Genomic DNA, 22,134 nt, shown 5'->3' with positions numbered 1-22,134 from the left:
AACCCAAAAGATCCACACTATAGGAAAATAATTCTACAGATTACCTGCAATAGAAATGAGCTGGAGGGGAAAAAAATCTAAATGGATCGTTTTCATGAGGAAACAATCTGCAGAATAACTTTACTAATTAAGATCTTATTTATACAGAATTTGTAGCTGTTTGCACACTGTCCAGACTTTCTGCTTCTGCAATATCTATTAAAATGGGAACTGGTCATAAAAATTAACAGTGTAAGCAACATTTGAAATGGAGAAAAAGCTCAATACAGCAAACATTCCAAATAGTACTTGTTTCCATTTAACATGTAGTGTCAGAAAATTATTTGTAACTTGGAAATAAAAAAGGAAATTACTGGATGTTCTTTCAAAGTGGTGCTGAGTTGACTCTCTACTGATGGGCTATTTTACAACTTTGCAGGGCCAGAGGTTAACTTTTAGATTTTTGCTGAGCAGAGATGAAAATATTTTTTGTCCAGCATGAAAGATAACCCTGCTGGACATTAATCGGTTTTGCACCTAACCCGAAGATCTTACCCTAAACAGTCCTTTATAAATTGCCTTTTGGTATCTTGTTTCAGTAATGCTCTTTGAACTGGTTTTAACACCTTACTGGTTCTTTCATTAAGTAATCAGTTAAATAAAATCACTGGCATGAATTCATTTTATATTTGTGTTAAAGTTATGATTTTGCCTTTTTGAAAATTATACTTTAACAATAGTGAGCAATGATATTTTTCCTATTCCTCCAAATAGCTCAGAAGCTGTTAGTTAAGCAATATTTCCAAGTCACTAAATAACGTGTTAAAAAAAATACTGGAAAGTGATTAAATTGGTTCTACAAAAATATTCCAAATTGCCACTTGCCATCATTTCTTTCCCTTTGTGTGAATTAGTGAGGTTTTGTTGCCTAATATAACATCCAGATGATCAGTATACTATATGTGTTATATACACATACTATGTGTGTGTGTGCGCGTGCCTGTGATGTGTTCTTTTGCTGAGGTGTGTAAAACTGCATGTACATTTTTTAAAAAGTTAAACAACAGTAACAAATGCATTCTTCAAGGTAACCAAGATCATGGGGGAAATGGACTATAGTACAAGTAACAAACTGCATCTATCACAGGACAAAGGGAACTTTTAAAGTGCAGCATTATCATCAGGATGCAAAAATATAACCCCCGACATGCAGGCTCTCCCAACTCATTCCTGAAATGCAAGCCAACACCACGCCAGCTGCTGAACGAAAACCAAGTCTTACTTAGCTGCTTCTGATGCTTCCCTCAGTTCTTCATCCAGTCTGCACGAGCAAAAATTATCAGTGTAGAAAACAAAACAAAGGAAAAAAGCAAGCAGAGCGTGAGACAGTCACCCAGCAAAGCAGAGCCAAACATAAGTGGAGTGTATTTGCTTCTAAAAACCATCCTCTGGAGCCCTGGGAGACACTTCTTCAATTAAAAGTGGCGTCATTTCCTCCCATTCAGTGTTTACATACGTCTACTTTGCAAAATCCTTCATAAAGATGGATATAAAAGTTGCAAGGAGATCAGAAACATGCTGGCTGAATAAAGCTGAAAACATCCACATCCGTCTGTCGAGTACAGTTAAAGTTAGCTCGCAGCCTGGGCCAAGTCAGGGATGTATCTGGTTTAGTAGGTTTCGGTTGCAAATTAGGTTGACCTCAACAGCTTCACACAAGACAAAGACCCAGAAAGGTATACACAAGGGACCGATACAGGGAGCTCTTGCTCTGGCCGCATGTTGAGGTCACCCACGAGTGAGACACCGGGGCGCACACACAGGGGGCCAGCGTGAACTGCAGCTCAGGAGATTTTTTACCTCACGCTTCTCTTATAAGATCTCTCTTCATCATACCTTCCGAGACAAAAAACGGATGCAATGAGGAACATGAACGAACGGATGAAAAAATGACAGGGCGGCGTTTCAAAGAACAGTCAGAAGATGAGAGAAAAACCTACCCAAATAACAGTCCAACTGCCTTTGGGGAGAAATCTTATTTCTATTATATATCATCAATAGTGTAGGATTTCTAATTACACACAGCCAGTACTTATTATTTGCAGATTCTGTTTGCAAATTCATCTACTGCTAAACTTTATTTGCAGCCTCCAACTGAATACCTGTGGCGCTTTCACGATCACTTGTGGACGTTCAGAGAGCGGCAGAAACTTGGAGCCACCTGCTGTGCGCTTTCCCAGCTGATGTGGAGCAAGAGAGGCTCTGCCTTCTCGTTCCAGCTCCCGTGCTGTAAACAAGCGTCCTTTCTGCCATCTATTAAGTGCCACGTTTTGTTTTGTTTTTTGCTTTTTGTTGGTATTTTGCCATTTAAAATGGACCCCAAACATAGTGATAAAATGCTGCGTAGTGATCCCAAGCACAAGAAGGCTGGGATGCACCTTACGGAGAATATATGCCTGTTAGATAAACTTTGTTCTACAGTGTTGTTGGCCGTGAGTTCAATAATAATGAATCAACGATATATACCAAATAAGGTATCTTTAAGCAGAAACACATAAAACAAGGTTATATATTAGTTGATTGACGAAAATGTTGTGACCAGAGGCTCAAAGGAATCTAACCCTGTATTTCCTCTAGGAACAACAGTTTAGTATTTGCTATTTGGCGTTCCAGAACATCACTGAAGCAAACAAGAATTGACTGTAATCGGTGAATATGAATCCGATTCCAAATTAGGCAAGTGTTTCTTTCATTTAAGCCCTTTTGTGACAGGCTCCATCCCAGCTGAATATTGGTATTGGGATTGGCTGAGATCAGATCCTCTGAATGTTATTCAGGACAGGAAGGAGCTACTGCTTGTATCAATTTGAAAATGGCATAACATCAAAATGAGGCGATGGGAGCCAGTAACAAAAATGGCAGAAATCTGACCAGAGGAGATGGATTATGGAAGACAGGAGACAACAAGGATACATGAGGAGGGCATGCATGGCTGTAAATTTCTTCCTCCAGAAGAAAACCTCTCCAAATGAAGCCTTTCCCTCTGAAGTAACTTTTTAATGGAGCTCTTGAAAACTAATGTATGTAGGTGAACAAAAAGTGCCCTGGGCACATCTAACTTTTCAATTAAACTTCACTATATGATAGTGAGTCTCTAAAAGCAACATGATTATAATAAATAACATTCTGGACTGACAACTTTGTGCCAGGAGGCTTTCTGAACACTTCCCATACTTTGTTTTCATTCAATCCTCAGGGCCATTCCTTGAACTGCGCCTTACTTCTCCAGTATTCTAAGGCTGAAGCTGAGACTCGGAGAGGTTTAATAAGTTGCCTGAAGTCTCAGAGACCTTGAGATGCAGGCAGGAAGGTTCATATCCAATGCTAGGCTTCCAAAGCCCACTCTCTTATCTTTTTCCAACAGCCACACCACAGACACATTACCATATTTACCCAGAGTGTGGGCAATGCTCATTTCCACTTAAAAAGAGAATGTCGTTGTCATCTTTTGCAAATAGGGACAGTTTATAGGAGGTGGGTGTTCTTGTACTTTTTTAATTTAAAGAGTAGGAGTGGATTTTTGAAGTGGGGGTGCACCTTTTTGAAGCAGCAGGCCAGAGCTGTGAGGTGTGCTGGTTGTGGGAGCCCTAAGAAGCTAAAGACGATTAAAGCCAGTGCTAGGACCTCATGGACACTCTGCTTGATTCAGCTGGGCCAGCTGGCCACTCTGAGCTCATTCAGCACCCTGGGTTCATGCCTGATGCTGGGATGTAGGAAAATCAAACGCATCTTCTCCTGAGCTTTTACTTTAGATGGATACGTTAAAGGAGGCAAAAGATATACCTAGAAAGGGTATGGGAATTTGGGTGCCAAGATGACTGAGATTGAATTCTAGTTCCATCTTTCCTTGTTCCTACTTAAACTTCGCACAAGCAATTTCTCTTTACTAACTTATCTTCCTTTATCTTTATCTGTAAATGATGTAAAGAGAGTACCTCCATGCCCCGCACAGAATAGATAACACATTAAATGAGAGTCCTTTCCTTCCAGTTTCTGTGCCTTTTTTTTTAAGTGAGGACTCCTTTTTTGGAGGGAGTGACCTGATTGGAAGGTCCATTTTCTTACCTATCTTCTGGAGGAAGATAGGGTATCCTTGTCTGTTTTCTTTGAGCTGATGGTTACCTTCCTCTCAGTTCTGTTCCAATAAAAAACTAGTGAACAGACAAAGTGAAAGAAAACCATGATCCGCGGAAAGCAACGGTTCTTTGCAACCATGAAACAAATAGGAGTGTTCGCTCTCCTGTATCTGTGTTTTTAAGTCCCAGCTCCAAGTGTTTGTTTAATTAATTTATACTCTTATTGTTGTAGCATAACCCTGCGACCTTCAGCATCAGTGCTGGTGCATTAACTACCCTGTGCTGTGTAAGGAAACCTTCCTAACTGTGCCCCTCACCACTCTGCCTTATTTTTTCACCTGAAGGGAACTGTGAAGAAAAAGGATTCCAAAGAAAACAGAGAAAGGGCAATTCCCCCCCCCCTTTTCCTGGGGTCATGCAGACATTAAATAACTTTCTATAAGGTGATGAAGAAATCCAAGCTACTCTCACACCTTGTTGTGTCTGTGTGGAATGGGAGACACAAGTAATAGGTGTACTGATTAAGGTTACATTTATGCTTTCTCCAAAATGGTAGTAAAATTCAAAGTGAAAATGAGCAATAATCAATTATTCCAAGAGATTATCTGAAAGAGGATCTAAAAAAAAAAAAAAATAGAACAGTGATCTTGGGCTCTAAGAAAAAAAAAAATGCTGGAGAATATTTAGTATTAGTTTTAACCATAAGATAATGCCATTTCCTCACTATTTAAGAGATGAGTTATTTTCCAGCCTTCTTTCCCAAACATGCAGTATTTCTTATCAAATCTTTGGAGCCATCAGAACTTACTTGATGATGCTCTCTGGAATCTGGATGCAATCCATTGGGATCAGCCCACTGAGCTCTGATAAGCTGCTGACATACTTAATTTTACTGCTGAATTTTGAACTGAAAAAAAAGAAGAAAAGAAAAAAATACACGATTAGTTGCTCCTTCATCCTTCCTAAGGCTGTTGCCTCTTCTTGAAAATCCTGATATCCTTAACACTTTGCCCCAGCACTCTTACTGAGCAGAAAGGCAGCATTGTTTGAGTAGCTACTGTGTGCCAGAGACCAAGTGGTTTATATAAATTAACTCATTTACTTCTTAGTATAGTCTAGTGTGGTAGGCACTGTTATTATTCTTTTTAAAGTTAAGGAATCTGAGACACAGGAAATTAAGTATTCACCATCAGCAAGTGGCAAAGCCTGCATTTAAACCTGTGCAGTCTGACTGAGTCCATACTCGACCACACATCACATGACATCCTGCGGTTCCTGCCATTCTGCACTGTTACTGGATTATGGTTTGTTTGCCTTTGTTTGCTTGTTTAGTTGTTTTTAACAAACAAAAATCTTGCCATTAGTTTTTTCAAAATCTACCATGGTTAATATATTTTAAAAGTACATGTAAACTCCTTTTCCCCTTTTCAGTTTTAATTCTATTTTAAATATATTTAAGGTTTTTTTTGTAAAGTTTTAGTCTAAGAGTTCATTCCAGATGAACCAAAGTTCAAAAAAACTGGTTCCAATGATTATATTTGTATGACAAACCACTTCCATCTAAATGTTATCGTTTTAGATGTGTGTAAATGCATAGAAAAATACTTGGGCCCAGCCGGGAGTGGCTCAGCATCAACCTAGGATCCAGGAGATCGCGGTTCTATTCCAGGTCAGGGCACATGCCCGGGTTGCAGGCTCGATCCCCAGTCAGCAGCGTGCAGGAGGCAGCCGATCAATGACTCTCTCTCATCATTGATGTTTCTCTCTCTCTCTCTCTCTCTCTCCCTTCCTCTCTCTGAAATCAATAAAGATATATTTTTTAAAAAAATGTATTATTCCACTTGAAAGGGAATTTGACCAAGCATTGAACTTTCTCAGATGGTTTCAAATGAAAAGTTCCCCCCAGTCTACAGGGATCATGCTGAGCTGTCTGCCAACTGTACTTCCTTCTGTTAAACTATGGTGCATTCTAGCAGGAAGCTTTTTTTTTTTTTTTTTAAAGACATATCTTTATTGATTTCAGAGAGAGGAAAGGAAGGGGAGAGAGAGAGATAGAAACATCAGTGATGAGAGAGTCATTGTTCAGCTGCCTAGCCCACAACCCGGGCATGTGCCCTGACCGGGAATCAAACCCTGATCTCCTGTATCCTAGGTCGATGCTCAACCACTGAGCCACACCCGGCTGGGCTCTAGCAGGAAGCTTTTATTTATTTATTTTTATTTTATTTATTTTATTTTTAAAAATATCTTTATTGATTTCAGAGAGAGGAAAGGAGAGAGAGAGAGAGAGAGAGAGAAACATCAATGATGAGAGAGTCATTGATCGAGCCCGCAACCCGGGCATGTGCCCTGACCGGGAATCGAACCCTGATCACCTGGGTCCTAGGTCGATGCTTAACCTCTGAGCCACGCCCAGCAGGGCCCTAGCAGGAAGCTTTTAAAGGTCATGTCTCTATACATCTTTCAATTCTACTTGCAGTTTTGACCCTGGGTCTTGTGAGCAACCTTCCTCTCCATACAGTCACTTCTAGCCCTTCTGATAAACCAGGGTGAACAAGCACTACCAATGATACGCTACATTGAGCCTCTCCCATGCCCCAGATTTTTTAGCTAAATTGAGGTTTTGATAAAAGACAAGTGAGTGGAGCGAGCGGGAGGAAGCAGTCATGCAAGGGGAAACCACCATCTCCAGTGTTACATTTGCTGGAGCGTGCAGTTCTCTAAACATGCCGCGCTCTCTCCTTCTTGGGATACTTGCACCTACTGTGTCCTCTGCCTGGTTTTAGCGAGCCAGTCCTATTCGTTCGTCAAAACTCTCTTGAAGGCTCATTCCTGCGAAAAGCGTCTCTCTCGATGCTAATTCTCAGCCTTCACCCTCCACCTGTTACCCCAAATTCACCCTCGTCTTGAGTCCTCACCCCTCATCATGCTTTAATTGCACCCTGCATTGTAACTGTTTGTTGTCTGCCTTTGTCTGCTTTGCGCTCCGTAAGGACAGCAACCGAGCTACTTCACTTCTCAGTCTCCAGCACCTAACCCAGTGCTTGGCACAGATAAAATATCCATTCTTAAAAAGTAACTTGTCAGATAGGTCTCTCATAGCGGTTACCCTTTAGCATCTTACTTGCAGTTTTGACCCTGGGTCACTGGCTATGCTATGAATAAACTTCCTCTCCATACAGTCACTTCTAGCCCTCCTGATAAGTCTTGGGTGAACACACTACCAACAACCTATAAAATAGACCCATGCTACACTTTAGTGGCCTCTTTTTCCAGGTGTAAAAGCTGGTTACACTGATGTAAATAGATTTAGAAAGATGATATTTAAAGAGGGTCTTGCATGATGAAACTGTAAATATAATGTGTAAGTACAAGTGCATGGTCTTTAGAATTAGTCAGGCAATTGGGTTCAAAGCCTGAGTTTCATTTATTGGCTACGTTACCTTTGACCTGGGGTTGGCAAACTACAGCCCACAGGCCAAAGCCAAGTTAACTGTTTTTTACAGTTCTTCAGCTAAAATGGTTTTTATGTTTTTTGAAATGGTTGAAAAAAATATCAAAACAAAAATATTTTGTGACGTAAAAATATGTAGAAAATTCAATTTCAGTATCCATAAATCAAATTTTATTAGAACACAGGCATACCTATTGTATACATATTGTCTGTGGCTGCTTCTGTCCCACAGTGCAGAGCTGGGTACTTGTGATTGAGACAATATACACCACAAAACCTAAAATATTTACTATCTGATCCCGGAGTGGGTTTGCTGGTTCCTGCTTTAGACAATTTGTTTGACCTCACTAATCCTCAGGATTTTTTCCTGTATAACAGAAATAGTAAATTGCACTTCCTTCAGAAGACTGTCAATAGGATTAAATGAAATAATGCATGTGAGCACTCAATAAATGTAAGCCATTATTTTAAGTCATTTACCACAATATGATCCATTAATTTATTATTATTGTTGTAATTATTATTATATTGAAACTCGCTTCAATAAATAATGTTTAATTATAACCATTTTCAATATTTTACAGCAACAAATATTTTGTTATTTATCAAAAAGAAACACCTGTTTTATAAATACAAAAACTGAATTATTAAAAAAATCAATAAATTCATATCAATTCTAATGTTTACTTTCTCATACATTATGCTTTTTATAAGCTATTCAGTGTACATGGATTCGTACTCCTTGTCCAAGTACTTTCTGCTATTATTAAAATAAATGAATTTTTGTGTACTTTAAATATTACATGTTATTTTTAAGGCAATGTGACATGGCATAGTAAAGAGCTGACTTTGCCAAAGGAAAATTAGGTTGAATCATGCTACTCAATTATTGGAAGTAGAAAATGGGAATGCTAAATAATTACAAGTGAACATAGAGCAAAAAAAAGGTAGAATCTGGAAGGCACAATAAAATCTATGTAAAAAAAGGGGTGGAGGGTGGACAGGGATTTTAACCTCTCATTTTTTTTCTCCACAAGTAAAGTTATCAGAATTTTTCTTAGGGATTCATTAATAACTTTGAGGTAGAAAAATGTGAATTTATCTAATCTGTATCCTGATATTAGGCAAGACTTTATTTTATTGTATTTTTAAAGTTCTCTAGAAAATACATACTGTCCCTTTCATTTAACTGTTCCAAGTCCTTCTATATTGTGCCGTCTATTTTACTTTTCTTTGCATTTCCAAAATGTACGGTTATATAGCATCTAGCACAACATAAATGATAAATAAATAGTCCCTGAATTGAGCTGAATTGAACTGAATTGAAACTGAGAATCCTCATGGGAGATTAAAAAAAAAAAAGCTATCAACACGGCTGCCCAGACTCTTGACCCAACTTTGGTGGCCTACATGGTACTTGTTCAGCAAAAACAGAACAGCTAAGATAAGACATAGCTTTTGCTTCTGTCCTGGTTTGTCTTTATTTTCTACTGTCATGTTTCTCGTTACTCTACCTTTTCTATTCTCTACAAAATACCAAATATCACTTTAAAAGTATTGTCTATTCCTTTCTGTAAGGTGACATGGAAACCCACCACTTTATCTTCTATGTTTACAGCAACCAACAGAGATACCATGTTTTATAATAATTGGGTGGAAACAATCATGAAATAATGCTCACTCTTAGTTAAGGTCTCTTGCTGGATACTCCTAAGTATCTTTCCAGGAAAGGCAGATGCAAATATGTCTTCCTAACTACCCTCTTAGTTTACGCATTCTTGTTTATAGGTCAATTAATACAGTTTTTAAAAACCTACTAGTAATGCTTTTACTTTTACTGTAATAATAATCATACCTTATAAAAGGTCGTGTCACTGCAAGGAGTGTTCTGATGAACCAAGATGGATGAACAATGATGAATGATTTCAAATTCTTTCGCAATCTAGTTCGGAAAAAGAAAAAGAATTACTCATAAACCATTTTTAGTGGGAATTAAAACAGAAGCATGTTCCCAAATAAGAACATATAGAGAGTTCTAGGCAAGTTACTGTTATCAGTAGGGAAAATATAGAACAGTCATAAATAATGAAAAAAATGCTTTTTGATATATAATTTGAAACTTTTATGATTCAAGCCTCATTTTCTCAGAAGAAATATAAAATAGAACAGCTGTATTCATGAGCCCATAAATCTATAACCATGACATAGTTTTGTTTAAAAATGCTTTTCATTCTTGTCAGCATTATCTTTGCTATTTTGAAAAGAATACACTTAAGAGAAACTTATACAATTTATTTGATCTCTGAGCCTTGGTGTCTTCTTACATATAGTGAAAATAGAAACCGTACATCATGTGGTTGTTTGGCCTTCAGGTTCCCATTTCAATGTTCTTGATTTTCAGGCATATTTTTTTAGCATTAGTAATGCTACTTTATGAAAGTTTGGATCATTAAACAAATTTTAGTTACTATAACAGGGTATTTGTGGGTTGTCATGTAAGGAGCTACCTGTAAGTGGATGCCCCACCTATTGTAGATGTGAATTTGTATGTTTATTATGACAGTGTCCCTGTACATGGCAATAATGTGTTTTGTTCTAGTAAAACCAGTATGAATGAAAGTAAGGTATCTTGAAGAAGGGGCATCCAAAGGCACCATATGGGCTAGTGGTTAACATGAATTGATAGTGAATGCTAAAATAAGAGCACAACATTTTCCAAAATCACAGTAATCCCAGTGTACCTAAATAGCATCAAGACCACATGACACCAGAAAAGAATCAGGGATGCTGCTTTACTAGCTCAAATTGTACCTCCATGTGGCAATAACATCTGCATAGTTTAAAACAGATTGGCCAGCATGTCCAAGATTACAACATTTAACAAAATCTGGGGAGAATTTGCTTTACTCAGGTTTGGGGCACCAAGTGACACTTTGATTAACATTTTATCATTTATTATCTCAACTCTGCATAATTCAATGTTCCTAAAATGTAATTGCATTTTTGGTATATTAAGAGGGGGTTAGAAATGTAAATTATTGAGAAAGTAAAAATAGGGATTCAATAATAGAGCCCACCTACCGTCTGTCAATCATCTGGTAGCATTTCTTCATCCAGCCCAGTCCTGGCATCTTCCGTCTTGGAGTTGCACCGTTCAAGTACACAATCATATAATCTTCAGCTACCATCAACTCCAAAGTACTTATTACATATCTGATCACAGGAAGGAAGAGGAGTGTTTTCAGTTCCCACATGAAATACTTCATCTTATCTATACCATAATTACATAACATTTAAATGACAGGGTGTATGGCGTTTAAGAATGGCTGTGCATATTACCTCTTCACCTGGAGAAGAATGCAGTTACTGAGATCATTTCTGAGAGTGAGCATTGTTCATTTAAATGTAGTTATCTTTTTTAAAAAAACATGCAGATATACTAAAAAAATATGTGGGTGAAAAAGCTAACTTTCAAAAATGTCAACAATGTTATCATATACAAAGGGCAACTCAGATTAAATAAGGGCAAATCTAAAGTTATCATCAGATGACTAAGAACATTTTATCAGGGAACAAATAAATATAACACTTCACCCAGGGGAAATGTTATACAATTTTAAAGTACAGGCCAAACTGTGTTTGTTTAGTTTTCAATCACTTCTACTGACAAGAGTGACTTTAAAGGTCTTAGTCTCTTGAGCAGTGTTCCTAGACAGAGATTTCACTGACTTTTTATCAAAGGCTTAGAATATTCTACATCATTGATTTCCTTCTATTAAAGGTGATTATCTGCCATACACACTCACAGACATTAACTCAAAGCACTTTGTGGTAAGTATCACTCACAGGAAAAGATTTTCCATGACATAGTGGTAATCCGCCCGACTGCTGTCTGGCAGAAAGCAGGCGGCAAACACAATGATGGCATTTAGGCCGTCCCCATAGTATCCTGGGGACAAACAAAAAGACATTTGTAACCAATTGAAAGCTTTAACAAGATAATATTTAACCTAAAGGGTAAGTCTGGAAGCCTTGGCAAGTGTGTGGATGTAACAGATATATCTTTAAGTGAGTACTGTATAGACTGTACTTTTATAAGTATATACACATAGAATTACCTCTCAATGGTTAACATATATGTTATAGAGTCTTAAGTATATAGTGTGACTATATTTGCATATATAGGGTATCCATATATTATGAATGATTATGTATGTTGTATATAGCCAAGAATGGGTGTATTAATATTCATTCTATCAAAAGATGGGAGCAACACTTTCTGATTTATGGGTTTCTAATTTATATATTGAAAACAGGTAATTTATATAATACTTTTTTCCTTTAATGACTAAGAAAGAGGTTCTGAGTAATCATTTTTAGCTCTTCTTCATTTTAGCTTGAAGGAAAAATTTAGTCACTGAACTGCACTACCATCTCAGACTCACAGACTTCAGTGGCCAGATGCTAGGGACTAGACAAGTAATACACTTTTGCTTTGATTTAGAAGATTGGTGCACTTGTCTGTAGTGCCCGTGAACTCTCCACGTTCAACAGACTGTGCGGGGAAACATGTTCTGGACAGGGGGTAGGATGACTGGGCACAGAATTCAAAGCCTAGTCTCTAAGAGAAAGGGGCAAACTCAAGAAGGGTTGGTCTGGTTAAAGCCTGCCTCTCTTGGGGTTTTAAGAAACTATATGCTTTGGGAACCACTTGAGAATTACTTCCTAGTAACATGGGTGGGGAAGCGCTGGAAGTGGCATTTGCAGATGGTGGTGAGAAAATAGGTGGGAGATGCAGACGAGTGTGGTCAAAACTCCAAGGGTCAAGGAAAATGCAGAGATACCTCAGGACATGTTACCTACTTTGGAAAGCTCTGCTCCATCCTTTTTTTTTTTTTTAATATATCTTTATTGATTTCAGAGAGAGGAAAGAAGAGGGAGAGAGAGATAGAAACATCAATGATGAGAGTCATTGATCGGCTGCCCCCGGCACACCCCCGACTGGGGATTGAGCCCGCAACCCGGGCATATGGCCTGACCGGGAATCGAACTGCAATCTCCTGGATCCTAGGTCGATGCTCAACTTCTGAGCCACGCCCGGCCGGGCCTCTGCTCCATCCTTTAATCAAGCTCTGTGTTCCCTTAGAGCTCGTCTTTGAAGTTCATGGCAGGGGTTGATCAGATCCCCACGGGTTAGTGTATGAAATCTCACACGGCTTCCCAACTTCAAAATGGAAGCAATGTACTGTATTTTCATGTTTTACATCCCCTTTTAAACACTTGCAGTTTTTTGTCACATAACATAGTTCTGGACTTCAGAATCATTAAGCAGATTTCCTCAAAGCTTTGAGTAGGGGGACAAGACACACACTCAGGCCCGATCCAGCCCTCTCAGCACTCAGTGTGGTTCATCCTTTCTGAGTTCTAAATAACCCTCTGGTAATGGCGTGGCAGTAAAATACTGCCTGGATATAGATTTGGAGGGGCTCAACTCTTGAAAAGCAGTTTAATAAGATGTTCTCTACAAAGAGAGTACGATTCTACCACAAAAGAGGTGGGGTAAGAGAGTGATACCCTCTAAAAATATATCAAATTATGGGTTCCTGTGTATTACTAATTTGAGGTTGTTGTATACAGTGTTTACAGAAGACGCGACCTATGTTAAGTATACATCTGATGCAACACATGTTTGTGAAACAGGATTGCAGTAGCTTCCCTCTGGACATTTTGCCTCAGTTCCATCTTTTCCAGTGCATCGATATTTACCAACTTCTTTTCAGAATGTGATAGGAAGGAAAATGACAGACAGAGATCTATTTCAATATAAGAAGTATTTGTTCCTCCAAACAACTTTATCTAAGAGGCTTTATAGCTAAATGGAAATCCATAAAGGATAAGGTGAGTTAGCTACACTCCCCCTCCCCCATGAAGGTGTGCAATGCACACTCAGCACATGAACAAGGCGGCTCTGTCTAAAGAGACAGCAGACACAAGGAATCCAACTTAAAAGCACGCGCGAAATCATCCTTTGAAAGCATCTTTCAAAGTGTAGCTGTCTGGCTCTCAAAATAACTTCAAGATCATGAGTGTTCGGTTGCTTTGATTCCTTTTCCTATTTCTGAAGACTTTCTAAGACATTTTTTCAAAAATGAAAGCCTGAGGTTTATAAATAGCATTTCAGACGTAGTCTTACATGCAGTTCCGCGCTGTGTCAGTGCTGTCTGTTCTTGGAATGCTATGTCACGATCCCTGGAGTTCATGTAACCAAACAAACACTTAAGGACCAACCTGCCATCTCCTGACCGCTGTCTCAGTCGTTAGATTAAAATGACTGAAATTTACAAACAAAGATGGCTTTTTGTACTTTGGGGCATCTGATCAGTTGGAAGGGAAGAAAAGAGGGAACAAGAAAACGGGGAGAGGAGGAGACGTAAGAACAGAAATGGCAGGAAAAGACCTCCTCGGGAGAGTTTTCCATCTAAATTAAGAGCTGGTGCCATCGTTGTCAGGTTTTGGAGCTACGTCTAATAGCGACGGCTGACCAAGCACGATCACCAGAATGAGCGGGGACATTCCCTCTTGTCCCCACCGACATCCTCAGGGGGACTGGCTAACCCGATTTCTATTCTAAATAGGCAGCTTGTTCAAGTGAAGTTGCCTGTCAGCAGCTGCACGATGCGTTTGAAGTGTGGATTTGAAAACCGTGTATTTTATTAGACTCTCCTCTCGATAACCATGAGGTGAATTCGGGGCGCGCGTGCTGGGGTGCGTGAGCGATCCCACCGCGGTGCCTCCTGGGCCCCTCTGAAGCAGCGACGCGAGCCTTACCTGCGGCAGGACAGACAGCATGAAAGGGACGTGACACAAGTTTGCTGGCCCACAAATGGAATGGAGAGAGAAGGAAAGATGCCACAGGCGCAACCAAACATACACACACCCCCCCCAGCCAGCAGCTCTTCTCATTCTTTCCAGGATCTGTCCAGCAACACTGCAGAGAAGGTTACCTGAATCTCCTACAGTGAAAGAAGACAAGTAAAAAAAACAAGAAAGGAAACTCCTCGTTACAATGCTTCGGCATGACTGTCCTTGGTCATTTAAATATGTTCTCTGCTTCAAGTTCCAAAAAAGCCAGACTGCTCAGTGACCCCACGCTGCTAGCTGATCCAAACTACCCAGACCTCTCTTTGCTTTTTTATTTAAGCAGGTGGCAGGAATATTGCTCGTGGGCTCATAGAAGTCACCCTCTTATGATCGATGAAGTAATTGAGGCCCAGAGGAGTTATGTGATATACCAAGGTCACAGACTAATTCCTGGCAAAGGTGGGTCTTGAACCCTGTTATTCTACATGTGTACAGGGCATCTGACAATAGCTCATATCAAAGTCACCGAAGCAGAAGACTGAGTTATTTGTTCCAGTACTGCTCTCACATACTGATATTCTCAACTGGTATGGACACTTGGTAAGGCCTTGTTTTCTCGTTAATTTATGCAACTCTTTTAATCACCCCCACCCCCCATCTTGCAGGTGCACAGAGCACAAACAGCCGGCACTTTTCTATTGGCCTGAGTGGGAAAACTTCCTTATAGCAAATGCAAGACACCAGAACAAGATCCATGTTCACAATGGAGTGCTGCTTTTAAATGCTCATCAGAAGCCCGGATGCCTAACTCAACAGACTGATAACTAAGGAGTATTGCTTTATCATCACTACAGTCTAAGAAAGTGGTGTGAGCTTCCAACGTAGGAGACAAAGCTTTGGCAAATTCAGAAGTAACATCTGAACAATCTTTACCTACAGAGCACAAAAGCTGTTCAGGGTGTAGGAGGAGGTGGCATCTCACTAGCGTGCTGGACAGGTGCAGCCAGAGGCACGCACATGCAGGCCAGTGCCTGGAGAAAGATGAGGCAGAGCCGGAGACAGGAAAGGTAGCTTTGTCTTCCAGGCAAACCAGACAGTCACACAGACAAAAACCGAGCTCGACAACACAGAACGAAGAGGAGCGAATGCCAAGGGGGGCAGGTGGCAGGGATGGAGGGCGCAGCAAACCGGGTTATCCCCGAGAAGTCAGCTCAGTTGTCACAAAGAACGGGACAGGCAGAAAAGCAGGGGCCTTTGCTGACCCTACCGTGCTGACGACAATCACTCTCTCCTAATTCAGGCATCAGACCCAGCCACCCAAGCCACGTGATTTTACTGTGGTGGACAGAACAAGCAGGTGGGTGTGCTGGAGGGGCAAGAGGTGTGAGGGCAGCGAAGCGGTGAGCCTGTCTTCATTTAAGACCAAGGGGGAAAAGCTTATAGGTATGATCCTTGTTCTGCCTTTTTTTTTTTTTACTTTTTAGAATGAGTACCTTTTATAGTCAGCTTTTGATTTGTTTTTATTTCCAAAAAACAAACAAATCCTACTCCCTTTGCCCCAGAAGGGTGGTGCAAAGGAGGTGTGGCCTTCTGGGAAGATCTGGGTGACATTCAGGTTGAGGTTTTCATCATAACAAAAGGTTGACTCAGTTGTCTGTCACCTTTAGGGCTGTCAGGCCAGCTCTCACTCTGAAGGGCTGCGGGAAAATTTCCCTCAGAGGAAACTGCCTCAGCCCCACAGCAGCTATCATGGGGACATATTGCCATTTCAGGTCACACAGTGAGGCAGGGAAAAGGAAGGTCATGGCCGAGGACACCTATCAGCATTTTCCTTCACTGTCATGGTTGGAGTCCCTGGGTGGTCAGATACTTACCCTACAGGGAGCAAAGCATGGGATGGAAAGTGGAAAATTTGCTGGTGGGGGGAAATTTGATTGAAAAAACAAAATGTCCTTCTGCTAGTTAGAAAACAAAAGCTGTAAGTCTGATGTCGTCCCAAGGAGCTTATTTCCCTGTCCTTGTAGAGGAAGAGAGAAGAATGCTTGCCTTGTCAGTGTACACTTTTCTGGAGCAGCTGAGTGTTAGGGCGGTGCCTCAGGACTGCAGGAAAGGGGTGCATGCAGCAGGAAAATAAACAAGCCCTTTATGCTTTCTGAAGTTGACCATGTAAAATGTGTTGCTTGTGCTCTGACTTTTTGGGAATCCCAAATTAGTCCAGACTGCAGAGCTCCAAGAAAGCACTGGAAATACAAATCACAGCTTTTCTCTCTCCCTTGTCCCTCACTAAGCACCTGGAGGCTTTGGCAGGAGCTGGCTATGGTCAGTCGTAGGTATAATGAGGTTTATAGAAAAGCCAGTTTCGGGTAGGGGGAAACAATGACAAGGCTGAGTCTAAAAAGGTTTCCTAAAGCTTCTGAAGAGGATTCGAAAGACCATTTTGTAATGAGAAGCAGCGCTACTGTAGTGATCTTACTACAGGCTATGGTGATATAGATCCAAAAACAATTCAGTTAAACCCTACAGCCAACCCAGATGAATTCTGAACAGACATTATTATATTGGACAACTATGGCTTTCAAGAAATTTGCACAGAAGATCGTAGCGATCAGATCTGGGATACGAAAAGCATTTCTCACATTGGAAAGTAATTTTTGCATAGTAAGCTTTCCAATGGTTATGGAATTTAGTATGAAGTAATATATTTAGCTCTACAGTCCCCTAAACGTTGACTGCCCAATAGGGTCTTTGGGATGTCACTCTGCAGAGAACCCTAGTTTCATTTTCTAATAAAAATATATGGTTCCCAGATTCACACAAAGCTTGACTACCTCCATGAGAAATGACTCTCCTGTAGGGCTCGATGACCTTCATGTCAATCCGCTGCTCTTGCTCTCCAATCACCACTGTCCTCCACAGCCGGTTGTCCTCCCTCTCCTCTTCTGCCGTATATTCTGGAATAGACTCGGACTCTTGGCCAGAATCTTTGTTGGCTGTGGGATCCTCTGGAAATGAAGCACAGAGCCAGGCTGAAGGAGCAAGACCTTTACAGTTAAGGCAGTACAGCAAATAGCTGATGGAACTGCCTGTTTTGTATAACTCAGAGCTTAATACCATCCTGACCACATAAGGGACACTCAGTGAAGTCTGACGATTGACTGATTGAACAACCAAATCCTTTGCTAAGTCCAAGCAGAGGGCGAGAACAGATGCAGGGCTAGAGCTGTCCTGTGTCAATAGTGGTCCAAGAGGGTATAGGCTGGTACCAGCTCATACTTGATGATATAGGTTGAAGACTACAGACCTTTCTGATGGGGTAAAAGGCTATTTATCAGGCCCAGATAATCCTGTTTTCCTTGGACCACATTTCCTGGTGTATCGGAATGCTTAGAATCTTAGTATCTTGATGATACCATTGGCCTAGGCACCCCATCTTTAAGACTCTTATAATGGAGCCGAACCTCCTTCCCTACTGAGAGCACATCTGGACATAAATTTGATATACTTCTTATAGATTTTTCAAAATATGCTCCAGCAAGATTTTACAGTAAGCAAGAAAATAACTTCGTAGACCAGGAATGTTTCTAGGCCAAAAATTCTCAAGACTCCTATTTATGGGTGCATAAGGCTATAAAAAGGCCCACTGAGCATCTTGGGGGAGAATTTTACTCCCCACTCTGTGCATCCAGAAGAGGCAATCATGTTAAGGTTTTTAAAGGGTAAGCAGCAATTGTTTCTATTTTTACTTCAAGTACTAGCAGAGTTTAACAATTTGCCTTTGTAGGTTTAGGTAAATTAAAGGAAAAGGATTATTTATAACCTTTGAAATAATTCTGTAAGATATTATCTTTCTTATTTTTCCATTCAAGGAAATGACCTTTGATTTACTTGTAGCCTTTTTATGGGGCTTTGATAATAACAGCACTACTTTGTGCCAGGCACAGAAGTGGGTATTACGCTAGACATGACACACTAATGCAGAAAATAATAGTAATGGTTACTTCAGGTCACAGAAAGCAAACATAGTCAGACCCTTACCTTTTCCCCTCTCCTAGGCTTCCATGTTGTAACCTGAACGCGTGATTGCCTCATTCTGGTTTATTTCACTATGAGGCTATGAGTTTCTCGGCCTAAGAAATTCTGCCCAAATTACTTTTAATATTCATCTCTACACTTAGCTTGGAAACCTGCACAGAGTACTCAATAAAAATGGGGAGGGTGAGTGGGTAAATCAAGCTTGGACAAATTCCTGGAAATATAGGTAATCTGTGAGGAAGCTACAACAAAGCCATTACATTCTGGAAGATTCCATGAGATACATTCAAACATGTCTAACTACCTGCGACTTAGAATAATAAAATGAAGTCCAGTTGGGAAGCAATCATAGGTTTTTCTGCCAATACTAACAGCTACCACCACCTACAGAGCCTTGCCTCACTCTGGCTTCCTCTGTGTTCCCACCAACGCTCAGCAGCTTACTAAAGATGGGAAGCAGCAACCTTTGGCTTCAGATCAAACACTTTGTCACTTGTACAAATTCAGCCATCTGCGTATGGGATCCTTTCCTGCTTCTCCCTTCCGACTTGGGTTAGGGCTCTTGGATGCTCATCTTAGCTCCCTTTCTGGGCCCCTGTTTTCCATCTGGTCTCTGTGCCCTCAGAACTCTGGGCTCTGGTGTGGGTTTGTCTTTCGATGCTCCTGTACACACAGGCTCTTCCCTGCGATGAACTCGCCATCCACCGAGCCCTCTTCATCCTGCCTGGGACTTTTTGGCCTGCTCTACATTGGCCCTGATGATCTGTGTGAGGTTCTTCGGTTTTCTGCATGCTTTAATGAGGCTTCTTCCTTAAAAAGTTTTGTACACTGTATTCTTTTCTCTGATTATAAAAGTAAAACACACTCACAAAAGTACAAGCAATACAGAAATTACGCATGAAAACAACAAAAATCTCTGATGCCACTCTCACTCATTGTTTGATATGTATCCTTTCTGTGTGCATGAGTGCACACATGCCTGTTCCCCTTCAAGTATGTGATTATTCCAGATATCCTGCATGTTCTCCACACACTGTTCTACACTGTGGTCCTCTTTAATAATATCACATAGGCTTCTTTTTGTCTCAATGTATATAAATTCTGTTTGTTTTAAAAGTAGCCTTAGAGCTCTTCCTGCAAGTGGCCAGAGGTGACGTCACCTTCAATGGCTTACTAGTCACTTGGCCCAGAGAGCCCCACGAAATCATGCACATCAGCAGGTTCAGGTCTTCACGTTCACTTTAAGAACACTTGTGAAACTGCCCAGGCCATCAAGCGTATGCATATTCGAAAAGCCACCAAGTATCTGAAGGATGTCCCTTTACAGAAGCAATGTGTGCCATTCCGTCGTTACAACGGTGGAGTCGGTAGGTGTTCCCAGGCCAAGCAGTGGGGCTGGACACAGGGTCAGTGGCCCAAAAAGAGCGCTGAGTTTTTGCTGCACATGCTTAAAAATACAGAGAGTAACGCTGAACTTAAGGGTATAGATGTAGATTTTTTATGTTTTTTGATTATTGTATCATAATAAGAAAGGACACCTCTCCCTTAGGAGTAGGTATATATACACACTAATTTCCCTACAATTTATTTTTAAAAAACAACAACAGTATTATTAATAATTTTAGTATAAAAGTTTGAGGCTGGACCTTTATATGAAATGTTATTGCTGATGTTCTGGGGGGTGAGAGCTGGCCAGCTGCTGGGGTTCCTCCTCCTTCCCCACCTGAGGGCTGGTGTAAACGGGCAAAAAAAAATTATTTAAGGGCTAGGGAGGGGTACAGTAAATTCTCCTATGGTGCTCACTTTTAGGGTCCACAATATAAGCTAGTAATAAGTAAAGCTAGCTTTATTTACTTCCTTGAATTAACAATATCCTCCTGATCTTAATAATAATAATTCTGTTATAACTATAAATTACTATCCTCCCACTAGCCAGCATTTTTCTCACTATTTTGAAAACTTCCAGGTCTCCCTTAACTCTCTGTCCCTAGGTCCCCCAGATTTAATTTTTGCTATCATGCCGTCTCCAATAAAATATGCTTAATTTTCTTTGTCTCCTTTTCTCAACAACCAATTTTTCTCTCTGGCGACTGTTGAAGTCAACTAAGCCATGGTACACAGGGGAGAAGTCAACTGGAACATTTTCTCCCGTGTTTTGTGAAATGATTTAGTACCCAAGCCCCTGAATGTCCTGTGCTGTACAGACCACGGTGAGGAATCCACCATTGGTGTCATTAGGGACTAATGAGAGAGGACGTCAGCGGTGGCCTTTCAGTTGGGGACCTACATCTAGGGAAGGTGACTAGCTGTCTCTATTGAGATCTTGCACTGATCATGTAAATAATCTTAAAAGACATTACATTTAAACTTTTTCTTGTTAGAGGAAAGACGTCCTGTATACAGTCTACAAGTCCTTAAAGTTTTGGGGGGACAAAGGGCAAGCAAGCAATAACTTCGAATGTAAAAAGTCAGTGTACAACAGTACAAAGAAAAATCATCCTTGTAGACCACACTATTAAGGTGCGAGTGGATAAAATAAAATGACCTTAACACTTGGTTAGTTTATATGCAGAGTTAAAACAGGGAATTGATTCTATAAGCTGGTTGCCTGAGGCTGTGAAAACAGTGGAAGACAGTAGGCAGGGAAGGTAAATGAGGTGACTTCCTGGTAATCTGGGGGAAATGTTGGGGTCCCTTAATTCACAGAGAAACCGTCATTAGGGCTTAGTTTTAGAAAAGGTAGCTTAAATGAGGTTGCTAAACATGACTTAGGAAGAAAAACTATAGAAGCACATGAACATTTCTTATAACATTCTTATCAGAAATATTCAGGCTAAAATTATTTATCATTTTTCCATTCCCTTACGAAATGCCTTTGCTGAGATCTGAATTATGGTAAAAATAACTTTGCAGTTGGTTTGGAAAACAGAAGTAGGTCATCATCCTTTCTGGCCTTTGGATATATTGAAGTTTCTAAGATTAGTATAATATAGCATTAAAAAGAAAACTCAGATTTTTCTTAATAGAAAGATTGACCTCCTAAGTCCTTCACTATCTACACATTTCTGATATCTTTGGCACTTGTAAATATCAAAGGAAATCCAACCTCAATTATATCAGTACTTTAAGTGATATTTTCCAACTATTTGGACACAATTATTAAAGAAAATTGTTTGGAAGTAAAGACCAATTTAACATCTTTTGATAGTGAAATTCAAAATTTTTTCATGAGCAAAATCACGTTGTGGAAAAATAACCTGGCAGTAATGTTGGTCATCAGCTACTGTGTAAAACAGGCAATGGCTTGAAAGTCCTTCAAGCACTTGGTAAAGCAAGAGCCCTGAAGTCATGAAAATTGCTGAATAAAAGGGTGAGTAGCCCTGCCAGGCGTGGCTCAGTGGTTGAGCGTCAGCCTAGGACCCAGGGGATCGCAGTTCAATTCCCGGTCAGGGCACATGCCCGGGTTGAGGGCTCGATCCCCAGCCGGGGGTGTGCGGGAGGCAGTTGATTAATGACTCTCTCATCATTGATGTTTCTATCTCTCTCTCTCCCTCTCCCCTCCTCTCTCTGAAATCAATAAAAATATATTAAAAAAAAAAGGGGGTGAGTAAATGTGAGGGGGTGCTATCAGGCTTGGCTTCAGGTATGTTAGCCTAATCTAGTAAAAGACTC

General features: G+C 40.3%; 1 protein-coding gene across 3 annotated transcripts in view; it reads right to left on the bottom strand.

Annotated features, from left to right (window-relative positions):
* Positions 1 to 22,134, bottom strand: part of PRUNE2 (prune homolog 2 with BCH domain) — a 203,657-nt gene that overhangs the window by 10,335 nt on the left and 171,188 nt on the right. The window contains exons 12-18 of one of the 3 annotated variants that reach the window (XM_081151686.1): positions 17,259 to 17,432; positions 11,416 to 11,518; positions 10,651 to 10,782; positions 9,425 to 9,511; positions 4,924 to 5,022; positions 1,840 to 1,875; positions 1,262 to 1,300 (exon numbers count right to left, since the gene is read on the bottom strand). In XM_081151686.1, coding sequence (XP_081007812.1) covers positions 1,262 to 1,300; positions 1,840 to 1,875; positions 4,924 to 5,022; positions 9,425 to 9,511; positions 10,651 to 10,782; positions 11,416 to 11,518; positions 17,259 to 17,432 — 670 coding nt within the window. The remainder of the gene's footprint in view (positions 1 to 1,261; positions 1,301 to 1,839; positions 1,876 to 4,923; positions 5,023 to 9,424; positions 9,512 to 10,650; positions 10,783 to 11,415; positions 11,519 to 17,258; positions 17,433 to 22,134) is intronic. The other 2 variants (XM_081151687.1, XM_081151688.1) reach the window with 2 other exon arrangements.

This window comes from Miniopterus schreibersii (genome assembly GCF_964146895.1).
Source record: "Miniopterus schreibersii genome assembly, chromosome: 11".
NCBI classification, from domain to species: domain Eukaryota; kingdom Metazoa; phylum Chordata; class Mammalia; order Chiroptera; family Miniopteridae; genus Miniopterus; species Miniopterus schreibersii.
Note: the sequence above shows the minus strand (reverse complement) of the source record. Positions and strands in the feature narration are given on the sequence as shown.